The 19,305-nt window shown below is 44.5% G+C and overlaps 1 protein-coding gene across 1 annotated transcript; it reads right to left on the bottom strand.

Annotated features, from left to right (window-relative positions):
* Positions 1–3,774: 3,774 nt before the first annotated feature.
* On the bottom strand, positions 3,775–8,359 carry Bambi (BMP and activin membrane bound inhibitor). The gene is made up of 3 exons (XM_028778200.1): positions 8,245–8,359; positions 4,988–5,275; positions 3,775–4,549 (listed from the first exon to the last, which is right to left on the bottom strand). The coding sequence occupies exons 1-3, from the start codon at positions 8,318–8,320 to the stop codon at positions 4,131–4,133; spliced, it is 783 nt and encodes a 260-aa protein (XP_028634033.1). The 5' UTR covers positions 8,321–8,359; the 3' UTR covers positions 3,775–4,130.
* Positions 8,360–19,305: the final 10,946 nt, after the last annotated feature.

Raw genomic sequence — 19,305 nt, 5'->3', positions numbered from 1 at the left:
AACCCAAGGCCTCACAGGTAAGTGCTTTATCATGAAACTAACACTTTTGTGTTGTTAGTTTGTGTTGATTTTCTTTAGTTTTTCTGGATGTTTGGTTTGGTTAGGGTTTTATGGTTCCTATCTGTTCTGGAACTTGCTATGTGGACCAGGATGGCCTGAAACTCACCGAGATCTTCCTGTGTCTGTCTCCCTCCTGAGATTAAAGACATGGAGCAATATACCTGGCAACTTTTGTATTCTTAACGGAAATGATTACAGCATTTGCCCGCTCCCTCTGAGAGATTAACATCAGGCCTAATATTCTGTTTTCACAGTATTCCTCTGAAGTTGTATTATTGTCCCCATTCTCCTGGCAGCAAAATGGAATGCTCAACTCATTTCCAGCTTGCTAAGGTTCACACAGCTCTGGAGGTTTAAAGTTATTTAGGCTAAGAGGCACAGAAGAGGACCAATTAGACATTTTAAGGGGAAAAAGCTGTCCTGGCCTGAGAAGGGCAGTTCTGCATCTGCCATGCTAGATGCCCCTGCCTTCAAGCTTTCAGCCTATAATCAAACCATATTGAAACCAGATTTACGGGCGCTTCAGAGGAGAGCTTTGTGATTTTCTAAAGCAGACATGTTTAGTATTTTAGAAGGTCAAACCCCCTATGGTGCAGTGTTTTTAATAAAATCAGTTCAACAGAAATTAGAGACACACCAGTCAGTTTCTAGGAAGCCTCTGAGCTATCTGAAATAAGAGGGAAAGAACATAAAAGACAAAATCATGTTCGGATCAATCTCTTCCAAAATGGCTGGGACTTACGGGGTATAGATACAGAAACATCATGACAATCTTAGCCCCATTTGCGTCTGGTTTGAGCAAGTTTCCACTCAGAAAGGAAAATTACTTTGGGGGAATGTTCCATGTCATTGTTAAACAAAGGCTGTTCTGGGTTGCAGAGCCTTACACAGCTGCCTCAAAGTACACACACAAACCCCTAAGAGAGAAATGAACTAATGAGAGAATCATCACACCACTCTTGGATCACCAAAGCAGATAGGCAGTTCTGCTTCCTACTGTGTTTTGTCCTCACAGTGAGCCAGAAGTCAGTCTGTGCAATGCCCAGGAAGCCAAAATGCAGAAAAAACCTGCAGTACTTTCATCAACAGAGCAAGCTGTGGAGAGGTCAAGACAAATCTAAACACAGGATTTGCTCTTAGGAAAAGGGGTGTTATTTCATGCAACTAGAGCTGGATCCCCAGAAAAGTCAGACTATGAATCCTTCCCAAGACAGGTTGGGGTAGACTAGTGAGTGCCTAGAAAGAACAGGAGGCAGGCCAGGCAAACACAGAACCACCATGAGACACTGCATTCTGCTTCCAGGAAACCTTCACGTGAACTGGGCAGACCCAAGCCTTTCCTGTGGGGTGGAGCACACAGATGTTACAACCTTTCAAAGCTCAAGTCTTCTTTGTTGTTTCCTAATGAACTACTGAGTTGCTAATTCAAAGTGTCTTGAAATTCACAAATAAGGAGCAAATAGGGGAACTGGGCCTCCACTGCACTAATAGAAAGGGTGACTTCTTTTAAAGCAGGGTTTTCAACCTTCCCAATACTGAGATTCTTTAAGTTTACCACGTTGTGATGACCCCTAACCATAAAACCATTTCATTGCTACTTGATAATTGTAACTGCTGTTATGAATCAAAATACAAATATCTGATTTGCAGGATATCTGATTAGTGTCCCTCCTAAAGGGTTAGGGAACCCACAGGTTGATAACCACTGGCTTAAAGAATCATTGATCTGAGCCAGGAGTGACAGTGACAAACTGAATTCTCAACTCTGGAGGGACTGAGGCAGCACTGCCATTTGGGACTCCCTCTGAACTACACAGTGAGACTTAAGTCAAAAGCCTGGGGGTAACCAGGTAGCAATATCGAAATTTTAATCCCAGCACTTGGGAAGCAGAGGCCCGGGATCTCTCAGTTCCAGGCCAGCCTGGCTACAGAGCAGTTCAAGTTCCCGGACAGGAACACAGACCATCTTGAAAAACAAAACAACAACAAAGCATTGGAGAAACTGCTGACCTTGCATGCAACAAAGGAAAGAACAGTGAAGGAGGAACAATTATCAATCCTTAAACAGCAGTTAATTTTGCTGTTACCTGAGCAAAAGCTAGGCCACGGATGGACAATCCACCTCCTACCAAGTCTGATTAATCAAGTCACTTCCTTAGATCGTTTGAATAGTGAAGTACAAGTCTTTGACACTTGGAGACAAGCATGGGGAGTGAGGACCTACCAGGTTGTTGGACAGTGCACACAAAACCTGATAATTTTCATAAAAATTGTCAGGTGTACGTGGCAGAAAGAGTTGCCAACCTCAGAAAGCTAAGGGCACTGTTGCTTATTAAGATATGAATTTAGTCCATAACCTATCCTAGTTGGGGTTGTTGTCTATTGACACTTGAAACAATCTTTAAATATAAACTGGGCATAGTGCTATACACCTTAAATCCCACCTTTGGGAGGCAAAGGCAGGGGCAGCCAAATCTCTGAGCTGGAGTTTAGCCTGGTCTACACAATGAATTACAGCATAGCCAGATACCTAGTGAGACCCTATCCTGAGGAGGAAAAAAAAATGTAAGTGCTCATTTCCCTGCTAGTCACTTCACCTCAGTAGTCAACGCTCGTGGCACCGCTCTTAAAGAACTTCAAATTATGTTTAGTACCCTAGTGAAAGTATGCAAAGATACAGGAAACTCTCATCTTCAAATATGCATGCTACAGGCTCAAGTTAAAAAAAAAATCAGCTACATAAAAAGAAATAGAAAAAAATTGGCAAATTCTCACATTTAACCTAACAAAAATCCATTTTGAGGAAAAGGTCCATAAACAAGGTAAAGAAAGTCGGAGGAGGCAATTGTTACTTTCCTGGCTAAAGATCATGTTCTGTCATGTTCTATTTGGTCATATTAGTAAAAGGGACAGTTTGAAGAGGAAACCTAATAGATGTGTTATTAAAATGTCAATGTAATGGCATTCACTACTGAAAGCCTTCTTAAGGATTAAAAAGATATTTAGAAACAGATACTGTAAGTATAATCATTTTTAAAGACCAGGAGCATTGCTTAATAAAGTTTGGCTAGTTTGGGAGACAAAATATTTAATTTGGTTCGAGACAAAATAAACTGTCACAGTAGACAGTGGTTAACTTTACTAAAGACATTCTTGAGTTGGGGGAGGTGGACATAGTCCTTGCAGAGAAAGCGGATGAAGCTGATAAGACATTCCTTTTGTTCCGGCAACTTCAGAAACTCAGGTCCTATCTGGTCTGGCTCAAGTAAGTGAGGAAAGCCTAGGGCTTGGGGTGTGGCTTAGTGGTAGAGTGTGTGTGTTTAGCGCATACAGGGCCAGAGATAATTTTTAGCACAAACAAGCAAAAGTTCTTAGATGAAAACTAAAACCAGAACCATTCTGGTAAACAATTGTGAGACACTAGACAATGGTCATTACACAAAGAGAATTAATTATACGTTTGTATAAGAATGAACAAGATCAAAACCTACATCTGAGAAGTATGAGTAAACAGGTCTTCATTCATATAATTAACATGAACTCTCATACACTCCCAAATCAAATGTTTTGTGACTCGTTGGCTTTCTGTGGTGGTGGGGAAATCACAGCCAGGGCGTCATGCACACCAGTCAAGCATCTTACCACTGTGCTGCCCCACCACCAGCCTCCCTACACCCCACTCTAAAGTTTTAATTCATAAAAGACATCACTAAATTTTCGGACAAAAATATATATATTTTAAAAAATCTTTACAATAAATGAAGATGTAGGAGCTTACAGAGAGCACAGTGTTTTTATCTCAGTCAGTTGCGGCCCCTGGGACACAAAGAACCCTGGGAAAGTGTGCAGAGTCCTCTCTTTGCTTTTTATAATTTTAAAGCAAATTAATCCATTTGACTGTAGAGTCTGTGCAAATAATCCTTCAGAAGAAATACCCACGATTCTCTTTTCAGAGGTCATTTGGTTTCTCCAAGATGACTAAGCGAGTTAGTTGTCTCCAGATAAAAGTGCTCCTGTCAGCAGAACTCAGAAGGCCTTCAAGGGTTCCGTTTATAGTTCAGACATGACTGTCATACGAATTCCAGCTTCCCATGACCACTGTACATGCCCCAGTGCACAAGGGAGAGGATCTTCTCATTACTGAGCTCTGCTTGCCTCATTTTGTCACAGGTCAGACAGCAGTTCTCCTGCCCACTGACGGGCACCATGCACTCCAAGTCCAACTTTGCAACCTGCCCCTTCTTGGAATGGTGTCCGTGAAAGCTATAGTGCAAACGGGAGAGCATCTGCTGCCGCTGATCCTGCAGTCTCTTGTTCTCACTTCGCAGCATTCGCAAGGCCAACATAATGAGCAGCACCAAGATCAGTCCACCAGCGATGGGAACTGCTATCACGGCTGCGCGGAACCACAGTTCTTTGGAGGAAGTCAGCTCTTGCACCTTAGTGATGAGGTTTCTGCTGCCGTCATGCTGATATCTGCTTCCTGGTCCTAAAGGAGTACAAAGAAAATGGTCAAACAAACTGGGTGATTGCCTCCTAGAAGCAAACATCAACACACAGCCATTTTCCATAAGAAGGCTCATTTAAAGGGCAACTTACCAGCCATTTTCAAGAAACTACATGTTACAAAAGTACCCAAAGATGCTTACAAATGCATTTGTTTACAGGCTGTCATTACTTGGATGTAATGGTCTTTTAATGTCCTCAAAATGTTCAAATAACAGGCAAAGCCTATTATGCAGAGACATCTAATGCTCAGGCAGACATAAAAGCCACTCAGTTAGAGACGGTCTTTGCATCCAGCCATGCTCTCCCTCTGGTGTCTCTAATTACATTAACAACAAAATCAATAGCAGACATACGAAGTTGCTGCTGTCACAGGCCTATAGATCAGGCAGGCTTTTAGGTCAGGACATCTTGGACCTACCTGAGGCTTCGCCCTTAGGAGGAGAGAGGACGTCGTGCAGTCCTCGGTAATTGCACATGTCTTCGTGACAGCATTCCAAAGTGGGCACGGTGGGGCCAGAGTGGTTTTGGGCCTGTTTGGCTCGGCAGATATCTGCTGTGCTTGCAAGTGAGTCCAGGCAGCCATGGGTGAGTGGGGAATTGGTGTTCTGAGGATCAAGCAGTCTGGAGAAGCAGGCACTAAGTTCAGACTTACACATGTAACCGGTTGCCACACAGTGAGCAGCATCACAGTAGCATCTGATCTCTCCTGCAAACAAAGAAACTGCATAAGCATCAGGTGAGCCCCAAACCCAGAGGCACTTATTGATGACTGTCTCCAACAGCAGCCCACAGGGACAGAAATGCACCCAAAGCAAGCAGTAACTTTCAGGGAGCTAATGTTAGCAATATATACAACCCAACAACAGATTTGTGATAGGTAAGAGTAATGAACGATGCTGTGCTTTGATGGGAAACTGTTTTCACTGTATTGCCTTGTTATAAAGTAAAATCATGTTATTTACACAATTTTATATTATACAACCACACAAGATAAAAATGTCAGGCTTTGGGGTTTTGTCTGTATAAATATTATTTGATCGGAACTACAGAATTGTTTGGCACCCCAAAGGACTGAGCCAAATTGTAAGACCTGAGCTGACACATTATAAAGTTATTAACCAGACACAACAATCTAGAAACTGCACAGGTCAGGAGGTTTTCAAACCATGAAACTGGCAGCTATCTGGGATCTCTCTAGAAAAGGCAAACTTTGCCTATAAAGATCCTTTCACGCAGAGGAGCTTTTAGTCCGAACATTGTAAAACAGGAACTAGGCAGTTTACAATTAGTGGTTTGCTTGCCAAAGTCAATTTCTTTCAGCCCAAATGGAAAGTCATAAAAGTGGGGGATGTAAAACTGCAAGACTAACTCCTCCTCCTCCTCCTCCTCTTCCTCCTCTTCCTCCTCCGCTTTACATGTAATTTAACATGTGACCTAAAATGGGAAACTCAAAACTAAAAATCCCCTGCTGGTTGAAGGAAAAATCCTTAAGGAAACCTCAAATTTTTCTCCAGGAAGTGATTAAAGTTTCTTTTATAAAACTCATTCTATGAGTTGCAAGGCTCTGTTCACATCTTGTCACAGTGCAAGATTTCAGTCTTGGCTGTGGACCTGAGAGTTATCTATCACAAGAAACTGAGATGCCCAAAAGGGTGAACGCCCATCACTGTTGGCTGCCACAGCTCACTACTGTAAACCAAACTAATGCATACATCTCCTGTGGCAGCTCCCAACCAGAAGATCTGTCTACTTACTGAAACCTCCACTCTGACATTCAACACTGAGAGCCTTGGCTTTTTCAAACCTCCCCCAACTTCACTCCTCTTCCTGCTCCTTTCTGTGAATGCCTGAGTAAGGTGTCTCATTTAATTATCTGTCCAAATTCCAGGCCACCACATGGTGTGCTCAGTTTTCACCCAGGCTGCTCACACTTCAGTTGGAAGAAAAGCCGGCCAGCTCCAACCTTGCTATCCTGGTTACGGGTCCAGGTCCCTTCTGCCTCCTGCACTTCGAAACCGATCCTCAAGTCTACAGCAATTCCTTTCTGTCTTCTCTCCTCCTTCCAAGTTCAGTGTATTCTTTGCATAAAAGCTCACCACTCTTAGGTGATAATGACTACGTATCCCTGGCCTGATAAATTCTATACAGACTTAAAGTAGAAATAAAACAGATTAAAAAGTCTGCTTTGAGCCTATTAGCCTCGGATTTAGTACAGAAAGGGAAAAGTAAAATGCTGCTTCAGTGTTTATGAGTACCTATTTAAAATACTACATTTTCAGTGACCTAAAGCAGTCTTAATAAAATTTTGACAGGTAACTGAGAAAGTTCTAAGACTTTAAAGAAAAATTGGAGCCACATTTCAACAAGGAGAATGGACTTTTGTATTACTGTATTAAAACTATATTTCTGTCATTTCATAAGGTTTCTTCCTGTGGCATGCAAAGGCCAAAAGGGGACTGGTATTTTAAAACAGTGAACAATGCTCTTCTGTTTTCTCCTTTCTAGTTACTGTATGTAGTGATTAAACAAAAATGTCTGCTCCAGTCAAGATGGCTACAGCAGAGGCTGCTGGCTTCTGTTAAATAAAGCTTTTGAAGTCCACAGCAGTCAGAAATCTCTGATCCCCTAATTATATCATTATCAGGCACATAGTTTCGGTATCTGTGACTTCATGTCAGCCCCAGTCCCTCCCTGTTCTGCCTGCCTTTGATAGGGCCAGGAGGCTCCCCTCTGCAGGCTGCAAGGGCTGTTATTTAGGGCTAATTACACCCTTCCTTCCAAAATAAATAAATACTGTAGCACCTCATCCTTGCTGGGCTGGCTTATCCTTTAACCTCAGGCCTGCTACATGGCAATTAGAGAAAAGTGTGTTTGGGGGTGAGGGTCAGAGACTAAATAATGCTTCCCTTTTTAAAAAATGGGTTTGTAGAACAGCAGGCAGAGTGAGGGGAGAGAGTCGGTGGTGAGGGGAGAAATTGGGAGTTAAGAGAATTTCCATTAAAAGGTGAGCGCTGCTGGGGGGAAAAAAACCCTACTTTTGTCCTTTCTTTTTTCCCAGCAGCGTCTGTAAAAATATGGAGCGGGAAAGGGGATAGATGACAGTGCCTACTCTTTCCAACCTCTCTAGAGGTCACACTTCAACAGGCACCCCAGACTCCTACATTCCCAAAGAAATCTCACTCATTGGTCCGCTGACACGCACACTCCAAGACATTCAGACATGCGAAGAAACACACGGCATAGCACTCCTGTGCAGAAATTCAGAAGCACGAAAGTCAAGAACACAGACAAGCCCCAGCTCAGAAAACAAAAACAAAAACAAAAACCCACAAACTTAAGGACACTGTAGACACAAGCTCAGACATCCAAAAATACACGGAGAAACTTAGTGGCAACCAACAGAGATGCCTGCCCGGCCCAGCTGGGATCTGCGTGTTCTCCGGACCGTCCCGTCGGGGTACGTGAGCCCAACGGCTTCTGGTCATCTCCCGGCCCCGAGTTCAGGAGTTCACCACCGGCCAACCGTCCCAAGGTCTGGCTGTCCTTTAACGCGACAGGCCCGGGGCCGTGGAGCGGACCACAGCAAAGGCGGGAACCTCATCGTCGCTCACCAAGCCGGACGGCCGACCCCCCCCCCAAGTCTCCAGTCCCGGCACACAGTCCCACCGCACTCACCTTTGGTGAGCAGCACAGCCATGGCGCAGAGCTCCAGCTGCAGCCAGATGAAGATGTAGCTGGAGTGGCGATCCATTGACGCCTCGCGCCTCCCGTCGCTCCGGGAGCCAGGCGCGGCTGCACTACGACCCCCGGGGCGCGCCGGGCGCCGTCAGTGTCGGGGTGGGGGCCGGAGCATGGAGATGGACTAAGACTACCGAGGACACGTTCCCGGCCCCGCGCACTCCCCGGCGGTCGTCCCTTCGCCCCGCCACCACGCGCACAAGCCACGAACAGCAGACCAAAGTCGGACGTACCAGCAGCGGGCAGCGCCTGCAACCACCAAGCAGCCAGAGTCCCCGCCGTAAATAGTGCCCGGCGCCCGGAGCGGGCCAAGCGCGGCCCCGCCCTATGCCCCGCCTCCATTCTCCGATTGGCGGATGCCTCTAGCCCCGCGGCCCAACAGCAGGGGGCGGGGCCAGACGTAGGCCAGGACAGACTGGCCTCCCGGCTCGCGCTGGCGCGGACGTGTAGCAACGCGGACTCGGCCGCAGCGCTCCCCCTAGCGGATGTTTGCGCGTGCAGCCTCAGAGGCGCCGCGGAGCCCGGCCTCTAGGTAGGTTCCGAGTTTGCTGGAGACCCTCACTGCTCAGTTTCCGGCCAGCAGCGTCCAGCACGTGGCTTCGCTTTTGTCTCACCTGAAACCTGCAAGGGACGCCCCTCTCAGTGGTCATGTTCTAGAGTCCCACAGAGAGAGTAACTATGCTGGGCTGCCTAGCCCTGGAGCCCCCCAGGGATAGTGATCATACCCAGGCCTCCGAGACCCGGATCCCGCCTCCCCTGGACAGTGCCCAGGCTCCTGCCGCCGGGACTCGGAACTCCCACAAACAGTGACCAGGCCCCGGCCACCGAGCCCCAGAGGGACAGTGGCCAGGTCCCGGCCACCAAGCCCCAGAGACACACACTTCTCCTCACCCCCACGGAACAATGGCCTTGGGCCCCGCCCGCCCGCGTGTGGCCGAGGAGGAGTAGGGTGCACAGAGCCAGAAAGGGTCGGCCGGGAGCTGGAGTCGGCTCTCTGCCGGCTCGCTGGCTCCCCCGGGCGCATCCGCCCCGAGCCGACAGCCTTGTGATCAATAAAGCCCAGACAGACAGACTGTTGATCAGTAGGAGCCGCTGGGTTCTCCTGGGTAGACTGGGGACCAGGAGCCTGCTAGAGACACTTAACGAAAATTAGCAAATCCAAAAGCACCCGGCGCCAGCTAGACGACACTGGCCGAGACTCAATTAACCACCCCCCAAACAATCGCAGGCAAACACACCCGCTGACCTGATCAATATCAGCCCCACAGCGATCTCTTTCCTGAGATACCAAGTCATTTATTAGGGCTTGCAGGGCGGCCTGCCCTGAGGAACCTAAGATGGAGATGAGATGCTGTTTGGCTGTCTAAGGGGAAATGGGCTTAAGGGTTTTATTATCAGAGGGAATGGTCTTTTACTCCCCCTCCCCCAAGCAGAAGCAAACCATCTGCAAAATTCACTTTTAGGGTCAGCTAACATTTAAAACGAAAAGAGCATAAAAGTCAGGTCATTTAGAAAGGGAAGTCAGATGTAAAGAATAAGAAGCTGGGAGACAGGCTTCCAGCTCAGAGTCACTGCCCTAACACTTGAGGCTCTGGGCTCCTTCCCAGCATAGCCAAGCAAAAACTTCGGGAGAAAATGTCTTATGGATTGAAAATCTAGGAGGAACTTTCTAAACACCTACCATAGTAAATTTGTTGGAAGTCTTCAGAGACATAGAAAGTTAGTGAAACTACCTTTGAAAACTGTTTTTGTATAAAAAAAAAAAGGAAATAATCTCATAATCTTATGTCTATTACTTTGGTATGTCAAAACTACACTTTAAAAGGAGAGGGAAGTTCACACTTGTAATCCTAGCAATTGGGAAGCTCTAGGGTGGCTAAGGCTGGAGAAAGAGTTGGAGGCCAGCCACTGGCTATGTTAGTGGGTTCCATATCAGCCTGGGCTACCAACTAGACCCTGACTCAAAACATACGACAGGATTTTACAAGTTTAAATATAAGAAGGGAAGTAATTGATTATTGATTGTGGGGTACACAATTTGGAAGGTAGAGGCAGGATAATTGCAAATTCCAGGCCAGCCTTTATATCAAAACCCTATCTCAACACACATCACACACACACACACACACACACACACACACAAGGAGATAGGGCAAGTTCTACAGAGGTTTTAGGAGAAAACTGAACAGATAAGGGCCCCCAGTAAGCCGAAGGGCTTTTTGAAGACATGGTTGACAGTCCACAGGAAGAGAGTATCCTCAGGATTTTCCTGGCTGTTCTTGAACTTTGGGGAGTTAATCCAAGAGCCCTGTGGATCATGTATTCAGATAATGACACATTCTTAACCTTGGAGAGTCAATCGTTAGCTTAGAGTCATCTATGAGAGCATACTCATTCAGCCAGCTTGGAGTCCCCACTAGTAGACCTCAGTGAGTCTAGAATCACAAAGATTTGGACATCTAGAAAATTTGTCACAAAAAAGAAGGTGATGTGGAATTGGGTGCATGATGTGAGGATGAAGCCCAACAGGGTGAAGATGCCCAGAGATGGTCTCCTCAAAGCAGCAGCACTGAGGTTATCTCCTACCTAGTAAAGACTATTGGAGGAAGACCACTTCAAACGCAGCAGACCACAGAAATCTAGGGATGGATTGAGTTAATTGTGGGGGAAGACAGGGATGGTAAAGAAGGGATGGTAGGTGGAAGGAGCAAGGAAAAGACCCAAACCTACTGAGGACTCACCCTATTTACCTTTGGTGCAGATAAACACTTCGATAGCTGAAAAAGATGTAAGGGGATTTGCAGTTGAACACCAGGTTGTAGCTTACACTCCCCATGTCTCCAGTTTGCCTCAGTTAATATCCCTTTTCACACTGGAAGTCACAGCAGAAGCCAGGCTAGAAGAATGCTCTCTTGTGTGGGTGGTCACTTGACACACAGTGAACTAATTAGGGTCTTTCTTTGGACAGAGATGCAGGACAAGCTCTGGAGGCCATTTCAAGGGAGATGTACAAATGCAGGGATGAGGGGAGAGCTGGCGTTCATCTGCCTGCACAGAAACAGCCAATGAAGAACTGTGTCCATGAGCAAAGATTTAAATCCCAATGGCTCTCCAGCAGGTGCTCACGTGCTAGAGGTTAATTTCTGCCTTCCTGCGAGTTTGAGGTATGGTCTCCCTTGCTGTTCACTGGTATCTGTTCTTTAAGCTTCTGGGGGAGTCTCCCATCTCTTGAGGGAGTTGGGAGCATAGGAAGCAGAAGGAAGAGGATTTCTAGTTCTTTACTCTGATAACATGCTCACTACCATACCTGTCGTGGAATGTGGGTTCTCCTTCTTGTGTGGCAAACACTTTTTCTACTAAATCATCTTTACTAAGCACTAAACCTATCTTTACTTTTTTACTTTAATCCTAACTCAGGAATCTTGTTGTTGAAACAGGGTCTCATGTAACCCAAGCTGACCCTGAACTTTCCACGTAGTCAAGGGTAACCTTGAATTCATGATCCTCTTACATCCAATTCCTAAGTTTAGACATCCTGAGTTTCCAGGCTTGGAAAACTCAAGAATCTTAGTAAGTTCCTCATCGCCCTATTCTGCTTCCTATATTCTTCCTTTAGTAAAGCATGACACTGCTGTGTACTTGAACTGTAATCCTCTCTCCTTCAGTCTCCTAGAGTGCTAGGATTACAGGCATGGACTACCATAGCCTGTTTTAAACAACAACTATTCTGTCTTTTGATTTCTGTGATATGGAGCTCAAATCCAGGGTTTTGCTCATGCAGAACAAGTGTCCTTCCACTGAGCGACATCCCAGTCATAAAACTCTCTCTAATTTACAGCTCTTTCACTGACAAATCAAAGAATCCCTCAAATTAATGTCTTTTACTAGAACATATTTGTCAAGGATCTTAGTATCTACATTTTGAGGTTTATATGTATGTATTGGTTCAAATGTAATTCAGAGCAAGAACTTGAGATTCATTGTTCAGATTTCAACTCTTATTGCTTGGTCAAACTTCTTAAGTGGCTAAAAATTAGTTTTAAGAGAAACAAGCATGTACTTTAATAGGCTTTTCAACTAAGTGAATGGGAGTGTTTGAATCAATGTGGAAAGTCAAAATTGGGTTAGGGATAATATGTCAGTTATGAGTTCATATCAATAGTCAAGAGAACAGACAGCAATTTTAATTCAATTTAAGATGTTTAAGGACACTGCTTCTCTGTGGAATTTCATTTTATGTTCTGTGAGAGACTCACTTAACCACTTCCCTACGTTCAGCCTCTTCACTCCGTATAGCTATGGCAGTGCAGTCATGAAACCCAGTGCTTCCTCTGATTCTATAGTCTTCTGGCTGCTGTACTTCACTCTGAGCTCCTAATAGTAGCTTTAAAAAATTAAAAAGTCATTTCTTTACCAGGTGGTGGTGTCTCATACCTTTATCACAACACTCAGGAGGCAGAGGCAGAGGCAGAGGCAGAGGGATATCTAAATTTGAGGCCAGCCTGGTGAATTCCAGGACAGCCAGGGATACACAGAGAAACTATTTTGAAAAACGAAACAAACAACAGCAAAACAAAATAAAATCATTTTCTCTCAGTAATTGTTTTCAGGAAATTAAGGTCAAAGATAAGAGATTAGTTGAGATGAAGGGACCAGCTATGAGGTTAGAGGGTTTTAGCTGTCTGTTTGGTTTTGATTTTCCATTTTTCTTCCATTATGAAAAAAGGGATAAAGGGACAGCCGCCTGAAGAAGGCTAGTTGCACAGTCTGGGTGGTAATGTGATAAGATCTGGAAAGAAAAGTCAGAGACTGAAACTCAATTTACATTCCAGTGTGTTCTTATGCTTTTGAGGTCTTACACAAAGCAGTGATACTGAGTTAAGATTTTAAAGTAAATAAACAAATAAGACAAAGTACTAACTTTGTGGCACAACAAAATCTTCCCTTAAGATCATTAGAATCTTGGCCATGGGCATTCTCAAACAGCATTGACTATGTTCTGTGCCATCGTTGGTCTCTGCAAAAGCCTTTGTTGCTTTGGGTTGTATACTGTGATCACCTTCTACCCACCAGTCAAGATAATGAACTTTCAAAAAAAGTGTCCAGCGGCCTGCTGGTTTGACCTACCAGGTGTAAATGAATTTAAATTCATTTTTGTTTTATACTCAAGTGCTGAATCAATCCCATACAGTGGTGGGGAACTAGCATGGACCAGTCTGTTCCATCCCTTTAGTAGGTAACACATTATTTTTTAGTATTAAAACTCATTTATGTTTAAGCCATAAAATCTGAGAGATTTGATATGTTTGTGAGATAGAAAATATTTAGATCCTTGCTGATGTCAGATGAAATTTGGCATTGTTTCCTTTTGGCCACTCTCCTACCTTTTCCCACTTGTCTATGATGGTCCAGTGGTGACTTCTCCCAACTGAAATATCACTGAGACAGAAACTGAGGCCTTTTGCAGTAGAACTTTACAAACCTATTTGCCATCACTTTTTCTGGTGTGGCTGCTGTTTGTGTTTTTCATTATAATATTTTTTGAGATTACTTTTTAAAATTGACGGGCAAAATTGCATGTATTCGTGGTATGCAGTATAATAGTTTAAAGTATATGTATTCTGGAATGGCTAATTCTAGCCAAGTGGACCACCCTACATAGTTATCATTTCTGTGATGACAGCACTTAACTTCTCTCTGAATTTTTGATGACTACAATGTATTATCACTGCTTATAGCTGCCACACTGTACAGCCTATGTCTTCAACTTATTTAACCGACTTCATTTTCTATCCTTTGATCAACTACTCCCAACTTCCTTCCCCTCTAACTATTCTAACCTGTGGCAAACATGATTTTACTTTTAGTTTCTTTCTTTAGAAAGTTTTCTTCGTTACATTATTCTTTTATGTGTATGTGTGGAGGTCAGAGGACACTTAATGAGAACGGATTCTTTCCTGCTACCATTAACTCAGGCTATCAGGCATGGAGGCAAATGCTTCTATTGAGACATCTTGCCAGCCCTGCACTTGGTATCTTACCAGATGGGTGTTTTCTTATTCCTCATATGAATCAATTAGCATTTGTCTTTTTGGTTCATTTCCTTTCTAATTACCACAAGATTCCTTGCATTTTAGAGTTGAATGATAAATAGTGTAACCAGGTAATGATGCAGAACTTTCCAGAGTCCAGGGCTGTTTTGTCTTGTGGACTATGTGCCCTGTCTTTTTTAGTTGATGAAAAGTAACTATGAGTGCTTTTCATCTGCTTCTTGAAACAGGAGAAAATTTGGAGCGAATAATCCCTATTATTAATAATCTCCATAATTAAGGGCTTTCCCCACAGGTGTAGTGTGGGTTTATGGGGTTCTGGGATCATGTGGTGAGGTACCTGTGCTTCGGTGAGCAGATGCTGCTTCCTACCAGTCTACTTGTAACACAAGAGCAAAACGCACCAACTTTACAGTCTCATGTCTCTCTGGGGCTCTGTGTCACAGCCTGTACCACTTAGCCAAATCTCATTAACTCTCAGGAGTATAGGAGAGTTCTCTAAAGAAGTCTACATGGTTACTCAACTTCCTTTTTCATTGGCTCCTTCAAGAGATTATAAAGCCATTCATGATAAGCAAACACTTCTTATTGGGACTTAGCTCACTGGGAGAGCACTTGCCTTTTTCAAATAAAGGCCCTGAGTTCAATGCTTAGCAGCTCCCCCCTACATGTGCTCCTCTCTCCTCTCTCTCTCTCTCTCTCTCTCTCTCTCTCTCTCTCCCTCTCCCTCTCCCTCTCCCTCTCCCTCTCCCTCTCCCTCCCTCCCTCCCTCTCTCTTTCTGTTGCGAGCATGCACGCATGCACACACACTCTTATGCACATACAAACACATTCACATATACATATAGACACACATACACACATCTGCACACACGCACACGTACACACACACACACACACATTTCCATCATCCTTTCTATTCCTGTTGATGCTTTCACTTTGTAGTCCTGCATAAATTTTATTTTGAATGAATTACTGTTGGTGACCCAATTTTGAAGGGAAGTAATTAGTGAAGTAAGTGGAGAATAGGAAACTTATGAGTGATATGAGCTGTTTATGCTCTGTGACTAAGAATAGTATAAGGTGGGTGCAAAACAAATGTCTTTTTCTACAACTCAGGATCTTCACCCATCAAGTGAGGAAGACAGCACTGGTAGGCAGCCTCCCTGCCCTGAGAGTCTCAATAGTGCAGATCCAGATGCTAGTGTTTGTTTATGTTCTCTGTAAAACCCTATGGAAATAGTAAATGATATTTTCCTAGAAACAAAGCATTTGCTCAAAGTAATGTTTAATCATCTGAATGCATCCATAATGGCTTGGGACTTCCCTCCCAACTAAAGTGACTAAGGTGACTTTAGGATTTTCCCCTCCCTTGAGCTGAAGATTTGAAGTGTGAACAATGCCACTGCCAACTGAGCCTCCAGCTGGGACAGGGTGATGGTATCTCTAAAGGGCATGCATCTTGCCAGGGAAGATTTGCTCCCACAGTTGGTAGGAGTCCAAGAATCAGGCAAGACAAATTGGTCAGCTAACTTACCATTATGCAAGAAGCTTAGCTCTTCACAGGCAGCTATAATTCATGCCTCCTAACTAGGAAACTCGTGAAAGATCACCCACTGTAGAAGGAGGCCTTAGGAACACCCACTTCCCATTCTGTGAGTATTATTATTATTATCATTATTATTAAAGACGTCTCAAGTTGCTTATTCACTGTCAGAAGCAGTACACAATAAAGTCACCATTAAGGGCATACTTGCATGGACATGCCCTGCATTTTTTTTCTTTTTGAGACATGATGTCACGTAGCCCAGGCTGGCCTGAACTCAATATATAGCCAAAGATGACCCTGAACTACTCCTCCTCCTCCTCTTCCTCCTCCTCCTCCTCCTCCTCCTCCTCCTCCTCCTCCTCCTCCAGACCCAGGTGGGATTCCGGGCTTTTGTTGCTTTACATGGTATTGAAGATCAAAGCTCCCAGCATTCTAGGCAAATCCTTTACCATCTGAACTCCAATCCCAGCCTCCAGTATTAAAACTACTGAAAAAGAGGTGTGCTCTCCAATTAATTATAATCCACCTGCCTCATCCTCAGGGGCTATCCGATTTTATTATATTTAAAAATTCTTCTAGCTGTTGTTGTTATTCGGTGCTGTGAGACGAGATGATCATCTAGGGCCTCTCACAGACTAGGAAGCCCACAACCACTGAGCTATGCTGCTAGACCCAAGCTGCTTAATATTAAGCTAGGTCTGAAGAACAGGGTGAGAATGAGCGCCATATATTCTTAACCTTTAACCTGGAAGGTTAAATATCTGTAGTTTTTCTAGAACTTTTGAGTGCAAACAACACAGGGGCGGGGGCAGAGACTGTTGTTTGGGATATTACCAGAGGTCATGGGTAAAAGGAACAACCAACGTATTTTCAGGTCTTGAATCTTTCCGTCACCCATTCAAAGTCCAGCCGCAGTCAGGACGTAGAGAAATAAAGGTTTAGCCGACTTAAGAGGATTAGGAGTCTCTATGCTTATGTCTCAGTCAGAAATATTCTCTCTCTCTCTCTCTCTCTCTCTCTCTCTCTCTCTCTCTCTCTCTTTCTCTCTCTCCCCCCCCCCCGCCCCGGCCGTGCGCATGCTGTTTTCTGTTTTATTGGAATGCAAGAAAGGAACGTGTAGACGTTAATTATAAAATAAATGGGGGGGCCCTCTAAGTTATCATCAAAAATACAAAAAATAAACCGCAGTTTCTCACAGTCGTCACCCGATCTACAGACAAACACATCCCACCACGTCCAAAAAGACGATGAACAGAGGGGTTAGCGAGCTAGGAGACAGGCTCAGCCTCCAGCGGTGAGCGAGGAAGTGAAGGACTGAGACGTGGCAAGCTCCCTGGGGGAATGCGCACGCTGGAGAGCACCAATTATCATAATTGAAGGTAATGGTGCCGAGGCGCCGCTCTGTTTTACTTCACTCAGCCCGACCCAGACGCTGGGCTTGGCTCCTCCCCGGCCGGCCGAGCCCTCGCCCTCGGGGGTTTTCCGGGGCTCCCTACGCCTCAGCTGCCCAGACCAAGTCTCTCAAGTTCAGGTGCTCACACCACCCGCGCGCTGGCCATCCCGCCTGCCCTCCCAGCTGCCACTGCCTGCCTCTCCCCACTAAAGGAGCAAGAGAGCGATCCGGATGAAACTGGGACAGAAGTTTTGGTCAAGATAGATGTTTCCCAACTCATTCAAGTGTTTGAGCCAACCCTGTCCAGAATCTATAAAACAAAACAAAACAAAAACAAAAATAAGGGAACAAACATTTTGGTCCCAAATAGTATCCACCACCAGTCCTTCTCCTCCCTAGTCTGGAAGAATTGACAACTTTGACTTGCAGGCTGTGATTCGGACTTACCCACGCCCCACCAGGTCCCCTCCATCACCTTATCGCTGAGCTTTACAGTGCAGTGCGCAGGGCAGCGGGACCAAACACAGTGTCCTTCACACAGGCTAGGCTAGCCCAGTTCTATGAACTACACTTCCAACCTAAAGGGATTTGAAGAGAAATTTCGTAAACAATTCTGAAGTGCAAGGTTGAAGGGTGCAGGGAAGCTCTATTTTTTTACATTTAAAAACCTTAATTTTTCTCCAATGGAGTACCTGAAATTTTAATTTCAAAGAGTTTGAAGAGACAGAGCAGCTATTTTCCTGGCATTCCAGGTTCTGAGACAAGAAGAGTGAGATGTGTTTCTTTTTGTTTTCTGGTTTTTTAAAAAAATACCAGTTCTTTTTTTATTTGCTTGAACGATTGATTGATATTGATTTCTAATTACAAAATAATACATTGCTGTAGGAAACTTGAACAATTCACACAAATAAATATATGACCTCTCCCATGAGGCTACAGTGGGTCACAAGCTCCTAGACCCAGTCCCTGACTGTCAGTCACAGTAAAGAAGTGTTGTAATGATGGAGTGAACAGTGTTAGCTTGGACTCAGCTACAGACCCACCTGTGACTTGGGTGAGTATCACCAAACCTCTCTTAGACTTCTGCCTGTCTTTGTGGGAATGTGGGGATGGGTGTTTTGCCTGCATACATATGTACACCATGTGTGTGCCTGGTACTCAAAACATCCAAGAGGGTGTTGGATACCCTAGAACTGCAGTTACAGAGGGTTGTGACCTGCCATGTGAGTTCTGGGAGTGGACACCTGGTCCTATATGGAGGAACAACCAGCCAGTGCTCTTAACAAGCTCAGAGCCCTCTCTCCAGCTTTTCCTCTGCTGCTCATCTGTGAAATAGACTTAACAGAATGACCTCTAAGAGAAACCCTATATTGGGGCAAAGAAAGGAGGTAAGGAAGGAAAAAAGGAAGGAGGGAAGAAGGGAAAGAAGGAGGTAGGAGGGGAAAGAAGGAAGAAGGAAGGAAAGAAAGAAGTCAGGGAGGCAGAAAAAAGAAAGGAGGGAGGGAGAGAGGGAAGAAGGGAGAAAGAATCAACTGTTGAAACTTGTTATCTGAGTTCCACACACACTGTGGCTCCCACCTACCCACCCATGTACACATATGAGGTAAATAAAAATGTAAGTAAAAAATTTAGGAGATCTTTGAGGAAATAGAGTGGTCAAGTTGGTAAAGGCATTTAATACCACATTGAAACAAGATATGAGAATGGAAGGCTTTCAGGTAAAGAAATGAGACGTCTATAGACTGTAGAGAGCACGCAGACCAGTGGCCACCAGGTAAGGGGAGTTAGGTAGGCTGAAAATGTTGTATAACAAAATACAATATATGATGAATATACATAATAGAGACAAAAGAAAAAAGAATTTTCCAGAAATTGTACTGTCTGAGTACAGGACAGGTAGCCTGGGACTTCCAAATGCCCAGCAAGTCCAGCAAGGGACACAGAGTAATTGTAACTTTACAAGTCTCTTTCAATACCATGGTGCCATGATTATGACACCATCTAGT

The sequence above is a fragment of the Grammomys surdaster genome, unplaced genomic scaffold (assembly GCF_004785775.1).
Source record: "Grammomys surdaster isolate TR1022 unplaced genomic scaffold, NIH_TR_1.0 328, whole genome shotgun sequence".
Taxonomy (NCBI): Eukaryota; Metazoa; Chordata; class Mammalia; order Rodentia; family Muridae; genus Grammomys; species Grammomys surdaster.
This window is presented reverse-complemented; position numbering and strand designations above follow the sequence as displayed.

What these genes read in the sequence shown, in the direction of transcription:
- Bambi (XM_028778200.1), bottom strand. Translation starts at nt 8,320, where the DNA reads ATGGATCGCCACTCCAGCTACATCTTCATCTGGCTGCAGCTGGAGCTC. An exon ending in GGCTGTGCTGCTCACCAAAG is followed by an intron (nt 5,276 to 8,244) that starts GTGAGTGCGGTG and finishes CTTTGTTTGCAG; the next exon opens with GAGAGATCAGATGCTACTGT. An exon ending in TCCTAAGGGCGAAGCCTCAG is followed by an intron (nt 4,550 to 4,987) that starts GTAGGTCCAAGA and finishes GTACTCCTTTAG; the next exon opens with GACCAGGAAGCAGATATCAG.